This window comes from Pogoniulus pusillus, chromosome 8, assembly GCF_015220805.1.
Source record: "Pogoniulus pusillus isolate bPogPus1 chromosome 8, bPogPus1.pri, whole genome shotgun sequence".
Taxonomy (NCBI): Eukaryota; Metazoa; Chordata; class Aves; order Piciformes; family Lybiidae; genus Pogoniulus; species Pogoniulus pusillus.
In genome coordinates this window covers 17317515-17332832 of record NC_087271.1, presented here as the reverse complement: position 1 = coordinate 17332832, position 15318 = coordinate 17317515, and the positions used below count along the sequence as shown (strand labels likewise).

Here is a 15318-nt window from a genome sequence, read left to right as displayed (position 1 = left end):
TATGCCATCCTCCTGGCTTGGCTTTTGCAGTCTCCACCTGCCCAGTGTGACTGGTGCTGAACAGAAGGCTTTCGCTCCCGCCCCGTGCTAGCCCAGCTTTGCGCCCGGCCAGTGAGAAGTGTCCTGACCTGTGAAATGACCCCCAAAGCTCACGCAGAGACATGAAGTAGGTACGCAGGGTGCAGGCAGGGTGGCTCCAGCACTCCTGCACGCTCCATGCTGGCACAAGCCACAGTTTCTGTTACAAGAGTGTGCGTATTTATAATAAGAGGTAGGGTTATCACAGTTCTTTCTTGGAGTTCATTAACATAGGTATTTTCCCATTCCCCACCCTGGTTCCAACCCACCCCAGTGATCTTGAATGGTTATCTGAAATGAGCACCAACACAGTCTTCCTCATAGGGTCTTTTCATCTTTCATCAGCAGACCTCTCTTAATTGCTGATGTCAGGGTATCTCTGATTCTCCTCTGCCTTCTTTTCTTCCTGCATCCTGTAGTCACTGCAGGCCTGGGACTTTACAGGATTACATATCACAGATCTCCACCTAGTAGCTGCAGACACTTCTGCAGTAGTTGTTTAGGTTTGCATATTATCAACTGACTGAACAAACATTTCTACAAAGTTTTGTGGTTTATGGTTTGCCACAGACACACTTAAAATGTGCATCTGGTCTGTAAGGCCCTTTACCAGCACTCCTTCATTTTTCTTATATCATTCCCAGCAGCAGACAGTCTTTGCAGATGTATGAAGGGCTTTGGGGTGAGGAGTGCTGGAGCACTGCTGTTCAAGTGGATCACAAAGAACTAGGTAATTTATCTGACTGCAGGATGAGCAGTGTAAGTGCCACCAAAGGTGTATGTTTGATGCCTTTCCCTGTCAGCATCTCCCAGCAGGGACGTAAACTACAACACAGGTAGTTCTACCTCAATATGAGGAAGAATTTCTTTACTGTAAGTGTCACGGAGCACTGGAGCAGGCTGCCCAGAGAGGTTGTGGAGTCTCCTCTTCTGAAGACTTTTCAGCCCTGTCTGGATGTGGTTTTGTGCAACCTGTGCTAGATTCTGTGGTCCTGCTCTGGCTGGAAGGTGGGACTCAATCTCCAGAGGTCCATTCCAACTCCTAACATCCTGTCATCCTGCGAGCACAGGCAGGGCTAGAGACTGTTTATCATAGAATCAGCCAGGCTGGAAGAGACCTTCAGGATCATCCCATCCAACCTATCTCCCAGTCCTATCCAATCAACTAGACCATAGCACTAAGTGCCTCATTGAGTCTTTTTTTGAACACTTCCAGGGATGGCAACTCCACCACCTCCCTGGGCAAGCCCATTCCAATGGCAAATCACTCTCTCTCTGTGAAGAACTTAATGAGTGCTGCCCTATGGCATGGGGCGTGTGGTCTGGAGGAGGTGTAAGAAAGTTGGGAGCATAGCACTAGAGGTGAGAGTACACAGGTACCTCATGTGGGTAGACAAAAGGGTAGTGTTGATCCCCAGATCCCTGCTGTGGTCTGGTTTATAGACAATCTGTCTGCTGCTGCCCTATGACCTCAGTTCACAGAAACTCAAGAATAAGGGGAAATGTGCCCACTAAAAATGTTGACATGGTTCCACCATCTGCTTCTCCTGTATTAACTTTCCTAACTAATTGCCTGTGTGATGCTGTGCCACATGGTAGCTTTGTTCTGTACATGAAAAGACAAAGCCTCTTTGTGTTTCCTGTGGACCTTTGAACCACACTAGCCATTGAAGGCCCTGTCAGTGACACAATAGTTGTTGATGTCTTCTTGCCTTGATGATTAGAGAGCTCAGACTAAGCAATCTTGGTCATAGTTGTTAATAGGTTAAAGGGTATTGCTGCATGCTTCATAATTTCCTTGTTGTGCCTATTCATTCCCCATCCCTAGGGTACTAGTATTTAATATTGCAGCCCACAAAAGCGTTTGACAGCACATGATGATGGGCAAAGAGGTTTGTGCTTGAATTGAAAGAGCTACATGGCCAATGCCCAGCTCTCAACTTGACCACTTCACTTAATGTGATGCAGGAGCCCATCCGCTCGCGCTTCCTGGCGGAATATTAATCAACTTTTGCTTGGCGCTGTTCCGCCGTAACAGACTTGGAGCAGAGGATGAACCTGCTGTTCAGTCTGAAACGATACTGCCTTTGGAAGTGGTGGGGAATGCTTTTGTGTAAGATCCCTTACAATTCCCAGAGCTCTCGTTCAGTGGTCTCAAAAAGCAAGATTCCTGGCAAATTAGTCATTGCAATTCATATCATCTTTATGGAGCAGCTAACAAAGCTGTCCAAAAGGTATCTTCACAGGTACGTGCACAGGGACATCTGTGACACCGCTCTGTCTAAGGATCATTAACAACAGAGTCTAATTTTTTTTTTCCCAGTCATCTTGAATCTTCCTGATATATGTTGCTACTCAGTTAATTCAGTGCATGTTCCTACACACACATACTGCTATGAGATAAGAATGCTTTTCAGTAGCATTTATTATAGCACAGGGTTTTCTGGGTGTATTTTTTTTCTTCTGTGACAAACCAATTATTGCTTTCCATTTCCCATTTCTGGGTTTGGTGTCTGAAGCAGTTACAGAATTCAGGAAAGTAATGCATGATAAGAAAGGGGAAATACTATTTTGATCTTTTTTTAATAAACAAAACAATTTATTTTTTCTCCTGAAAGCAACATAGTTTTGCTGAAAACAAAGCGAATGGAAAAAGAGGATAAAGCTGGAAACCCCAGATGAAGTCTTTAGAAAATTGTAGCTCTTTTCATTGATATTGACTCTTCATTCTTCCAAGAGAATGCAATGGCTATGTGAGGGGGTTTTAACTGTATAGAGCATTTCTTGCATTTTTCACTCTCCAATGTATTGATTGAAGTTGAAATAGCATAAAAAGAGCAAACACTTCATCCAATATTAAGCAACTGGACCATGTATGGAAGTGGCATAACATGCAGTGTTGCTTCTAATAAATAAGTGCAACAGAGCCAAGCACAGCAACAGCTCAATTTCCCCTGCTGCTGGCTGCCTCACAGAAGGCTCAGGTGTGTTACTGCACATGTAATTCTATAACCTGGAGTGCAGACCCACATTGCCTTTCCCTCCTGGCCACCCACATGGATTTGTGCACAGAACCCCGGAGCTGTTAGGCTTGCTTGTCTCTTCTCCCTCTTTCTTACCAACAGAAGGCATCCTTTTGCCACTGAGAGGACTGAGGCTTCAAGAATGGGATTTAGGCCACTGATCCTCACTCCTGAAGGGCCTTTGCCTTTTTCCTTTGTTTTATTAGAGGTTGTGAATTTTGCATGGAGTTCTTCTGGGTTTCCATCTGTTGTTAGATTTGGGTCATTTATGTCACAAGTCACAAATATCTGAGCTGTTCACTACTAGCACGGTTTGGGGAGCCTATGATGCTTATTCATAGCAATATCTCTGCCTGAGCTTCACTGCTTACCAACATGCAGCTTACAGGTGTAAATATCAGGTTACTCTTTTTCCACACAGCTGTGGTAACAGTATGCAGCCTGGACACATGCCAGGTTCTGCAAAACAGGCATTAAATGGCTTATATTTCTCTACTGGCTGTTCTCAGGTTGAGTTGCAGAGGAAGTGACTTTGCCTGCAAACTGGGGACTCCCAGTGTGTAATCGCACATCTCTGCTTTCAGGGGTAAAGGTGACTAGTGAAATTGCTGCTGCTTCCTGGCAGATGTTCCATGCTCTCACAGCTCACGTCAGCCAAGTGACCTGAGCTGCAGGATGCACACACAGCTGTGCAAAGCCAGGCTCCAGCAGTGAAGTGGCAAACATGCAGCCAGGGGCTGAGGATTGCCAGGAAGGCCCTGCACTCATTTTTAACTCCAAAGGCAACGTAGATCAAGCAACTACTCAAAACATGGCAGAGGTTTGTCATAACAGGATGTGCACTGAGTTTGGGACTTAGAGATTTACCTCCCACAGACAAACGTGGCGTAAAATTGTGCCAGAGGTGCCATTTTTGGCTTGGTGTGCTTTAGTGTACGTGTCGTGAGCCTAAATTCAGGCAATGACAACTTAAATGCTGTGTCCCAACTTTGAAAGGTGACTTCTGCAACATAGTTTGTCTGCCCTGTAAACTCCAGTGTTGTAATCTTTTGATACAGGAGTAGAACACAGGGAAGAAACAGTAGCCCTTCAGGCTTCAGGGATGTTCTTTGCCATCCTCTCCACTGATCTTTGAGATTTTGTGTACCACCACCTACAAAAAAGGAACAATGCTTCAAAAAGTCAAGTAAAGCAGGAATCTTAAATAGTGGCTGTACAGGGAGACCTGCCCCTTCTCTCTATCCATTCTCAGCAGCACTTAATGAGAGGACTCCTTTCTCTACTCTTCTGAGTAACTGAAGGTGAGTTTGCCCTAAAAGCGTGGCCGTTCTGCTCCCTGACAAGCCATGGGCATGTTTATGGATGTTATGGGAACCAGAATTGCTTCATGAACTTGAATTAACAGCTTTTGCCTTTCCACCTTAATACATGCTAGCAGAAGTGGCTGTCCATATGTCTTGTCCTCAGGAAGTGTGGCTTTCTGCAGCAGCGGGTTGTTTAACCTCTCGACGGAGAGGAGTTGTCGTTAATAACTGGGAGGTTATCAAGATTTCTAAGCCTCAGGGACTGCAGCACAGTGTCAGCCTGGCTGTACAGTCCAACACTTGTGACTGCTGCCAAGTATCAGAGTCTGGGGAGTTTATTGCTTGTCTTCACCTTTCTGTTGAGGAATGCTTTTCTATCTCTGTGACCATCCTGTTGAAGAGCAGCATTTAGAAGTGCCTCCTTCAGGCATGCAACTCTGACTTTCAGGGTTGTAAAACCTGTATTGGAAACAGATATCACAGGGTGTCATAAAAACATCTGCATTCGATTTTGCACAGAGACCACTGAGGCCAAAGATTATTCATGAACTTCAGTGACGTTTCACCAGGGTAGAACATGGTCCCTAGTGTTTAATTCTCAGAAATAGAAAGACAGAAGCATGTTGAGTGTGTCATGAGGGATTTGCAGACGTCCTTCATTGTGAAATCACACACATGTAGGTGACTCTCAAGAGCTCATGTCTTGCAAAAACGTCTTTTTGCTTGTTAAAAGAAAGCAAAACAAAACCCACAGCAGACAGACAAAGCTGGCAGTTCTGTCAGCAAGAGTCATTGTGGACAAGCTTTAGTCAAAGAAATATTTAGAAACAAACTGGAAACTCAGAGCATACCAAGTTGTTTGAGGAGGTCATGACTGCAGCAATATGGAGTTCTGCACACCTGTTCAACTTCCACCACAGAGTGATGGCTTCTCTTTTCCTTAGAGTGGAGATTTTTACTTGAGCCTAAGATCCCACACTGGCACATGTGGCTGAAAGATGTGAGTCAGAGCATTGCCTGTGCCTCAGATTTGCTGTGTGGCTTTTGGCATGTCATTCAATGTCTCTGTGTCCATGCATCTGTAAGCAAGGAGGTGCAGGATTGTGCATTTCAGGTTCTCTGATCTCTTGAGCAAGAGGGGCAAGTGCCCTTTCGTACAATGCTACCTTGCATAGAATCACAGAACCTTAGAGGTTGGAAGGGACCTTCAGAGATCATCCAGTCCAACCCCCCTGCCAAAGCAGGATCCTCTAGGATAGTTTTCACATGAACACATCCAGGCCAGTTTTGAAAGTCTCCAGAGGAGGCTCCACAACCTCTCTGGGCAGCCTACTCCAGTGCACTATCACCCAGACTTTAAAGAAATTTCTCTTCACGCTGTGATGAAACCTTCTATGCCCCAGTTTGTAGCTGTTGCTCCTTGTCTTGCTGCTGCTGACCACCAAAAAGAGATTGGCCCCAGCCACTTGACACCCACCCCTCAGATATTATAGACATTGATCAGATTCCTCTCAGTCTTCTCTTCTCCATACTAAACAGCCTCAGGGCTCTCAGTCTCTCTCCATAGGGGAGATGCTCGAGTCCCCCAGTCATCCTCATGACTTTCCGCTGGACCCCTGCCAGCAGGTCCTGAACTGATGAGTCCAAAATTGGACACAGTATATTCTTGTTATATTAAATGTGACATTTTATGAAACCTCACCCTGTCTGTGCTCTTGCCAGCCTCCCTGTCACTTGCTGCTGTGTGAAGGTGAGAGACTTTGTCACTGGGCATGTTTTGACACTAAATGGCAGAGTTTTGCACCTGCTAACTTGCCACATTGCACCAAGGTGGATCAGCAGCATCTGGAGGTGACTACAGGCTTGGCAGAGTTGTCAGCCTGTTTCTGATGCTGGTAGGAAAATCTGTCCCTTCCTCTGCACAAGGATGCTATTTTCCCATGTACAAATAGAACAGGGGGGAGGTTGGTTTTGGTTTCTCTTGGTTTTGTTTTTTTTTTGGTTTCTGCTTTTTGGGGTTTGTTTGGCGTTTCTTACTCCAGGGACTTCAACAGTGAGGTAATGTTGGGTACATGGAGAATAGCTGTGAGAAAACTCTAACAAAACATTATTTTATATAGCTTAAAAGACCACTGATGCTTTAAAAGGCAAAACAAAAGCAAAACAAAATAAAAAAGAACCAATCCAAACCAACAATGAACAAACAAAAACTGACAGAGCTGAAGGAAAAATTGAGAGAACTGAGGGAGCAGATGTTGGAGTGAGCCTTGCCTAAAGGAGTGTGGAGCACATTTCTCTGATGTGAGGCAGTGTTTGAACTCTTTGCCCAGGCTGTTCCCAGCTGCAAAGTTCCCCGAGACAAAGCCCAAGAGCCCTGCCAAAGCCTTCAAGCTCCAGATGAGAACTTGTCTTGAATCCCCAAACAGCATTGTTGCCAGACCTGTGGTGCACTCAGAGCTTGCTAGTTCCAGTGGTCATTCTGAATTCTCTTTTTGGGATTCCTGTTTTTCTTGCTGGTGAAGTATGGTTTGCAGGGACAAAGGTTACATTCATCAGACCAATGGAATGAAAGACAGAGCAACTCCTCCTTGAAGTCTGAAATGGCAGCAGCAACCTGAGGGGCAGGTTTGGGAAAAAAAACTTGTTAGTTTCTGCCTTGCTTACTTGAAGGTGTGCATTTGTTAGCTGAAGTCGTTCTGGTCTCCTACATGAGAACAAAATGCTGCTCAAAGTGTTTTGTGTTTCCCATAGCTTTCCTCAGCTTGCACTTTCCTCATTGTAATCATGAGAATTTAAGTCATTTGAAATGAGAGGTTTACAAACAGTGCCACTTAAAATACACAGAGGTGGGTTCCTTTTGTGCCAATGAAAAATCACAGGTGACATCTCTTCTCCTTTTAATTGATCTGATTTTATTGACCAGACTCAGCAGCTGCCTGTTGTGGTTTCTATACTAGCAGATTCATGCAGTCCCAACCTTTCTTACTGGGCTTCTGTCATCAAGTGGTGTTGTCTGGGGCTGTTTCAAGGCGTCTTGGGGAGAAGGGTTTTTTAAATGTGTTTCAAGTGGAGTATCAAAGGAACTGTGGTCTATCTGAGCACTGTCTGTTTGAGGGGATCTGATTAATCCTTACTTTATAATGTAATTGCCTGCTGAGATGGCAGCATCAAAAACCCTGGCTAGATTCAGACAGTGTTTAATATTCCCTATCCTTACTTCAAGGTGTCCTTAGTTGTCTGAAAATTAAAAGGATTTGACAGTCCACATCCACCAGCATTTCCTGACACTTCAGCTCTCAGATCTTGTCTGTTGCCATTTCATGGCTGCAAAACAACATATTCCTCAGACTTCACATGCTGAGGATTTGGCAGTGGTGTGTGAGTGCCTGAAACCAGGGCAGCTGGGCATGGCTGGGTACCGAGCACTGTTTGCCCACCTGCAGTGATCAGGAACCCACCCCAGGATGGATTGTCCTGTGCTCCCTGTTAGCTTCCTCCTTTGCAAAACTGGTGCCACATTAGTCCACAGCAGGAACTGAGCGGACTTGTGCCATGGTGGTGCTGGGTGCAGATTAAGGCTTTCAAGAGAACCTGGACATCTCTGGGACTTATAACCTGTCCAGAGGATTGGGGATCAATACCACAGACTTTTGTTGAAGCTCAGAGATACTGACAAAGTACATAGTTAGGGTTCAGTCTCTTGCTCCAAGAGTTTTCTGGCTTTGGGAGTATATAGCAAGTTTACAAAGGACATAACTTTGAATTAAACCCCAAAAATTAAAGCTCATTTTCTTTGTATGGCTGGGAAAGTAGTTTGGGAGTGACATCTGCAGTGTCATGGTGGCTGTGTTTGCAGTCAGGACCTGACTGGGGTTATAAACTGAAGGTGACTGCTGTCAAGTTTTGTATAGCCCAGAATGTCTCCACTTGCTGTGAGTCTGGCTTCATTGAGATCCTTAAGGAGCACAGAGTGAGCCATAATAATGATGGGTTTTGTTCTGGGAAAATCCTGTTTGTGTCCCGTGCTGCACTTCATGCTGCCACTGGCACCACTCAGGCCTGAGTGATGGCCATGATCAGTGCTGAGCTGCTGAACTCATGTGATGCTGCTTTTCTTCTTCTAGAATCTTGTCAGCAGCTCTGATAAGCCATTGATCAAAGTTGCCATTGAAGTTTCTCAGCATGAAATGAAAGCCTAGGTTAGGGATTTCAATTTCTCTTTCTGGACTGCCTTCATCTTCCCTTTCTCTTCATATAGGGCTGTGCTGTTTTACTGCTGCAGAAGTATCACAGCAAAACTTTCATTGTATGGCCTTCCACTTCTATTTTTACAGTGGCTTGGATGAAGCTAGATTGTGTGAGAGATCTGGACACTGGCTGCAAATGAGAACAAGTACTGGGTTTGGTGGGTGGACTGATATTGATACAGAATTAAAATAGGAGCAGGGCCTGCAGAAAGGAATGAGTTTAATAGAAGAGCATTCAAAGAATAGTCTTCCATAAAATAAAGCTTTCAGTGGCTTTGGTGTCTGGGGTGGTTTTGGTCCTTTGTTTTTAATCATTAATTGCCTTCTCCCTCTGCAGTAAACCTGCCTGGGGTATGAGATGCAGAAGCTGCGCAGCCCTGGCTTGGCAGCATGTGCCACATATTGTCCCAGTGGTCACTGCCTACCTTTATCTTCCTCTGCAGAGCTGTGATTTTGATTGTTGTCTGTTCAGCTACCACTTGTATGAAACTTGTAGATTGATTTTTCACATTTTTTCTATCCCCCTTTGAGAATGGGTGGAAATGGGCCAATAGTTACCGAGGGACAGAGCACATTCTATGGGGTCTTTGTGGGTTAATGCTTGAGCATGTTCATCAGCCTACTTTTCTGTCTGGACTCCCAATTCAGAGCTTGAACAACACAGTGATGCTTACATCACTACTATTGTTGAATAGCTACAGCTTTTGCTCAAAGAACAGTCAATGATAAGAGAGGAAAAATAGAATGATAGAATTGTCATGGCTGAAAGGGACTTCATGGATCATTTAATTCCAACCCCTCCACCACTAGATCAGGTTGCCCAGAGCTGCATCCAGCCTAGCCTTAAACACCTCCAGGAATGGGGCTTCCAAAACTTCCCTAGGCAACCTGTTCCAGTGTCTGACCACCCTCATGGTGAGGAACTTCTTCCTAACATCCAATCTGAGTCTACCCACTTCAAGTTTTGCTCCATTCCTCCCAGTCCTGTCACTACCTGACACCCTAAAAAGTCCCTCCCCAGCTTTCTTGTAGGCCTCCTTCAGAAACTGGAAGGCCACAAGAAAGTCTCCTTAGAGCCTTCTCTTCTCCAGACTGAACAAACCTAATTCTCTCAGTCTGTCTCCATAGGAGAGGAGCTCCAGCTCTCTGATCATCCTAGTGGCCCTTTTCTGGACACACTCCATCATGTTCATATCCCTCTTGTAATAAGGGGTCCAGACCTGGACAACAGTACTCAAGGTGCGGTTTCACCAGAGTGGAGTTGAGGATGAGAATCATCTCTCTTGACCTGCTGGCTACACTATATGTCCACATGTGTTTGGTTGGAAAAATCAGGAGTAGCAGAAAATGGCACTGTTGCAAAATGGTGCATTGGATATTGCAGGTGTGCTCAACAAGGATAAACCAGAGGCATCAACTGGATCACAGAGGGTCTGGTGGCCTTACAAAGGGTAACTGTAAAGATGTTCCTGCCCCGGAAAACCTCAGGAACTGAGTGTGCTGGCAAATTTTAATTGAGGTTAAATGGAGTGACTGAGGGCTTATGAGAGCTGTGAAGGGACATTGGATTTTATTAGAAAGAGGAAGAAAGATTAAATCCTGGACCTTAGATACCTATTTAGCTCTTGGTTCAGGGATCTGACCTTTCAGAGGAGTGTTTTTGGAAGGAAGAAATCACATTTACATCACCCAGTTCCTCCCCCTAGCCAGTGGAAGATTTGTTTCTTTCAGTATATATTTGTTTCATCCAATCAAATCATGCATATTCCTAATAATTGCTTTCTTATTAATCCCCTCTATAAATGTTCCTGTTCTAAACCAGTTTCTCTGGACTCTCTGCTTTTCATTTGCTGCAGGGATGAACCCTGAGTCCTTACTTGCAGCTCAAGATAAGAGATGTGAGTAATGGAAAGGAAAAATATGTTTTGCAAAATGAGGGACTGTGTTGGTTTGATGCAGTTCAGTTTAAAATTCAGTATGTAAGAGTAATTTTCTATTGAATCTGGATAAAGCTGAAACTATGTTTTAACCCCCTGCCTTTTTCCTGGGAGAAGAAAATCAGGAATGCTGACCTTGGACTAAGCCTTCTTTTGGAAAGCAGCCCAAGCTAGAGCTCATCCCCTGTGGGAGCTGAGCCCCATGGCCCTGATTCCACCCTGAAGTTTCTGACACATCTGTCCAGCTGCAGATGTGAGAGAAAAAGCAGGTACCAAAGACAAATCAAGCAGGAGTCAAAAGCAAGGCAGCCCCTGTGGTGTCACTCTGGCAGCCTGGCAGGGGAGCAGATGAAAGGCTCTGGGTACGCTTCAGTAGCCTTCTCTTGTTCCAGGTATCAGTATGCTCCCTGAGGAGCAGAGGCATGGGGATGCTGTGACTGCTTACTCGGGTTTGTTTATGTTCAGTTAGGAGAGACATGTGACCTGAGCTGCCTGGGCTGCTTAGGCGAAGGAAATGGATCTCAGGGGAACAATTAATTTTGCTTGGCTATATCTGAGCCAGGTGAAGCCATAAAATGAACCTGTGGCCTCCCCATTGTCTAAAAGGGATGTCTTTATTTATTTTACATTTTAATGCACCACTGACAATTTATGGAGTGAGCCTGAATGCATTTTTAATAGAGAATTGATAGGAGAAAGGTGTACAACATGGGAGATTAATAGGAAAGGTTAGCAGGCTTGAAAAAGAAAAAGGGAGAAAAAGAGAGCTGAGATTTTAATTAACTGCTCCCTGCCTGCGTTGTGATCCCAGAGATGCGGCAGCTGAGTGCTAGAAGGTGAATCTGGTTGGAAATAAAGTGATTGCAGTCTTGTGTTAGGCGTGAGAAATGAGACAGCGCTTCCATATCCTCAGAGTTTGAATAGTCTGGGATGCTGCTTGCAACACAAAGCAGGGCTAATTGGAATTAAGACAGTCTGCAAGCCACGACCCGGTGTGTTGCAGGCTGTTAGTCATTTTTTTTCAAAAAAGTAAAATCTAATCTATAAAAAAAACAAGTAAGCAAAGGCAGAAACAGTGAGTGTCATCATCATAGAGAGAACTGGCCTCCCCCCTCCCTTGATGCTGCTCCTTTAAGAGATTAGACAGTTTAGGTTCAAACAATGGACCAGCTGCATTTGAGTCTTGCTGATTTCTCTGGCCCGGGACTGTTGGACCTTTGGGTGGCTGAGGGCCAGGGATGACCCTTTTCCCTTAGGTCACTGGTGTGAGCTTGTGCTTAACTTCGTTTCTAAAGAGAAGCTGCACCAGGAGCGATAACACCTCCCAGCTGACGCCCCGGGGCTGCCAGGGATGCTTTTGTGCACGCTGGCAATCTCTGAATTGTGCTGCAAGGAGCACAGGGGAACAAAGCACTCAGTGCCACCATCTGCTGTGAGCAGGCTGCAGGCACTGCCCTCTGTGCTCCGTCCTGCTGCGGACCCCTTGCTCACGCTTAGTCCAGGCGTCCCAGAGCCAGTAGCGCTGAGAGATGGAATGAGGAGGTGGAGCAGGAGTTGTGTTACTGACTGGATCCGTATGGAATAAGTCAGAGGAAAGTTTTCCTGTGGAAACCTAGACTGAAAGACCTGGTGTAAAACTGCCCCTTTGCTCTGCTGAGAGCCCAGCTCCAATACTGTGTCCAGTTCTGGTGTCCCCAGCATACAGATGCAGAGCTGATGCAAGGGCCGGAACACCTCTGCTGTGAGGATAGGCTGGAGGAGCTGGAGTTGTTCTGCCTGGAAAAGAGAAGACTCTAGAGCAGGGGTCCTCAAACTACGGCCCCCCAGGGTCCTCAGTCTGTCCCGCCGGTATTTACAGAACACCACCCGCCTCGGCCGGGGGCTGGGGGGAAGCAGCAGCCCCTTGCTGCCACTTACCCGCTCGCCGGCCGCCCGAGCACCCGCCGGGACCGGGCTGGAACCAAACCAGAGTCCGGCCCCCGACAGTGTCTGAGGGACAGTGACCGGCCCCCTGTTTAAAAAGTTTGAGGACCCCTGCTCTAGAGGGACCTTGGAGCTGCCTTCCAACACCTGAAGGGATCATAAAATCATCGAAGGGTCCGGGCACCCTGTTCCAGTGCTCCACCACCCTCGTAGATCCTGCAGGAAGGCTGCAGAGGGACTTTTCATCAGGTTGTGTAGAGACAGGACAAAGGGGAGTGGCTTCAAGCTGAGGGAGAGCAAGGCTGGACTGGATCATAGGGAGAAGTTCTTCAGTATGAGCGTGGAGAGACTCTGGAATAGGTAGCCCAGGGAGGCTGTGGTTGCCTCCTTCCTGAGGGTGTTGAAGGCCAGGTTGGATGAGGCCTTAAGCAGCTGAGTCTAGTTGGGAAGTGCCCTTACCCATGGTGGGGAGGTTGGAACAGATGATCTCTAAGGTCTGTTCCAACCCAAGCCACTCTAAGATTCTACATACATTAAAAAATTAATTAATTTCTCTCAAATATTATACTGGTCTCTGTTTCCTGGATGATAAGCTGATTGTTTCATTTTTAGATGCCATAACCTTCCTTTAAGAGCAGGTGCTGACGTTTTACCCAGTCAGCTTCACAGTGAGCAGAGAGTGCTGCAACTTCAGTTACACATCTCATCAGTATTTGGTCAGTTTATGACCATTAAGCTTATCAGATTAGTTTCAGCAAACCTGCATTCAGTGCACCAGAAGTGATCTACCATAGCTCATCTCCCAAGTTCTGGGTTCCTAATCACAGATGCTCAAGAGAAAGCCTTTTCCCTCTGAAATGGATGTGCTACGACTTTGGAAGCTCCAACTGACTTCGTAGTATGCCCAATCTCTTGCAAAACTCTTCATCTGTGTGGGTATGGGTTTGGTTTGGTTTTTCCTGTTGCAGTTTGTAGTAGAGTTGGTTCTGAATGACTGAAAATGAAATTGTTCTGTTGGTTTGTTTTTTTTTTAATCAGGCTGATTTAGCAGCAGAGGGGCAGTCAGTGTATATTCTCTTGACAAAGTGCATCCTGAGAGACTGAGCTTTGAGTGCTTTCCTGCTGGATACTACATGTGTTGCGTACTAGAAAATGAGTGCTTGATGTAGACCTCTCCAGTACCTCACACAGTCAGTGCTCCTTGTTTCTTCTTGTGGGCATGTGACTAACATTTAATGTGGCTGCCTCCCTGACAGCAGCTCATGTGGAAAAAAAAAATGAAACCCTGCAGGCTTATTTGTTGTGTTTCATGCTTTGAGAATGCTTGCTGGAAGAAACATTGATGTAGCAGCGATGTGTGTGCATGCCTTGTATCGGGGAATAGCTGTCAAGCTCAAGCGTCACCGTGAAGGCAGCTGAGCAATGGAACAGATTGCCCAGGGGGGTTGCACTGCCCCCATCTGGGGGAGTTTTAAGACCAGACTGGGTAAAACCCAGAGTAATCTGGTCTGACTCCAGAGATGACACTGTCTTGAGCAGGAGGTTGGACTTGGTGATCTCCTGAGGTCCTTTACTACCTACATTTTCCTGTGATCCTGTTAAGTTATGAGCAGCTTTGCAGAGGGAGAAATCAAATCTTGTTCCTCACACTTCTTGTGTAAACTGATGTCCCAGTTTGGGACCACAAGCATACCTGGGACTGGAGGATAGAAATGACTCTTACTCCTTCCCAGGAATAAGAATACCACACAGTGATTGGAAGCTTAAAGAGAAATTCTACTTACAAGAGCAGTGTCATCCTTAGTGGGGTTGGATGGAATGGAGGTCTCCTGGACTACTGATATTCACACCAAGTACTTTCCCCCCTCTTTTCTTGCAGCAAAGAAAACTTGTGCTGAGTCAGATTTCACTTGTGACAACGGCCACTGCATCCCAGCCCGGTGGAAGTGTGACGGTGAAGAAGAATGCGCTGATGGCTCCGATGAATCGGAAGCAGCATGCAGTGAGTAGCACAGAGCAGTGGTGTTTCTCTGACCTGTCTTATCAAAGCACAGAAAAAATTGAAGGTATTTTTCCCAGTATCTGCAGGATCTATCACTTTCTGCTTCCCCTGAACAGGAAATAAAGACAAAAAAAGCCCTGGTTATTTAAATGAGATGGTTTCCAAACTTTCAGATGTAGCGGTGCTCAGACTGACACAGGCAGCACTGGCTGGTGTGTGCTTCTCTAACAGAATCCACAACACCTCCAGTTCTGCTACACTTCATTTAGTTGTAGGGCCCCTGATCAGCAGCAACGCACTCACAATGGGATCAGACCTTTTGGAAACACAGATTTGCAGCATTTTGCAGGGTAGCAGACTGGGATTTGTCATCACTGCAGCCAGCACTTCTGTCACTACAGAGGAACTGTGCAGCCTTAGATTCTCCTTCAATTTTGTTTGGGAGTGGGGAGTTCTTTTGGGTTGAGTTCTGGTTTGAGGTGGTTGGGTTTTGTATGTTTGGGGGTTTTTGCCTGGCATCTCTCGTTTATTTTTCTTTCGGGGTTTTTTTGAAGGGTTTTCTTGTTGGGATGTTTTGTCTTCATTTGCTCTCAGAAAAGTAGCAGGTGAGAATTGAGCAGTGTGAAATAGCTGAAGCTGACAGCTGTTAACTGAAGGTAATGCCTTTTAAAAATCTATTGATTCAGTAGGTAACAGAACATGCTTGATTTTCATGTGGTGCTTTTTATCCTGGTCTGACTCTCTGAGGAGGTCCATTCAAGCTCTGTTGTTCTAGAAGTGTGAAGGGTCATCTGATGTTGAGCT

General features: G+C 45.7%; 1 protein-coding gene across 1 annotated transcript in view; it reads left to right on the top strand.

Moving 5' to 3' along the window:
• The window catches only part of LRP8 (LDL receptor related protein 8), a 207740-nt gene that overhangs the window by 111678 nt on the left and 80744 nt on the right, over positions 1 to 15318 (top strand). Inside the window, exon 3 of the mRNA XM_064147399.1 lies at positions 14392 to 14514. Within this exon, the coding sequence (XP_064003469.1) occupies positions 14392 to 14514 (123 nt within the window). The remainder of the gene's footprint in view (positions 1 to 14391; positions 14515 to 15318) is intronic.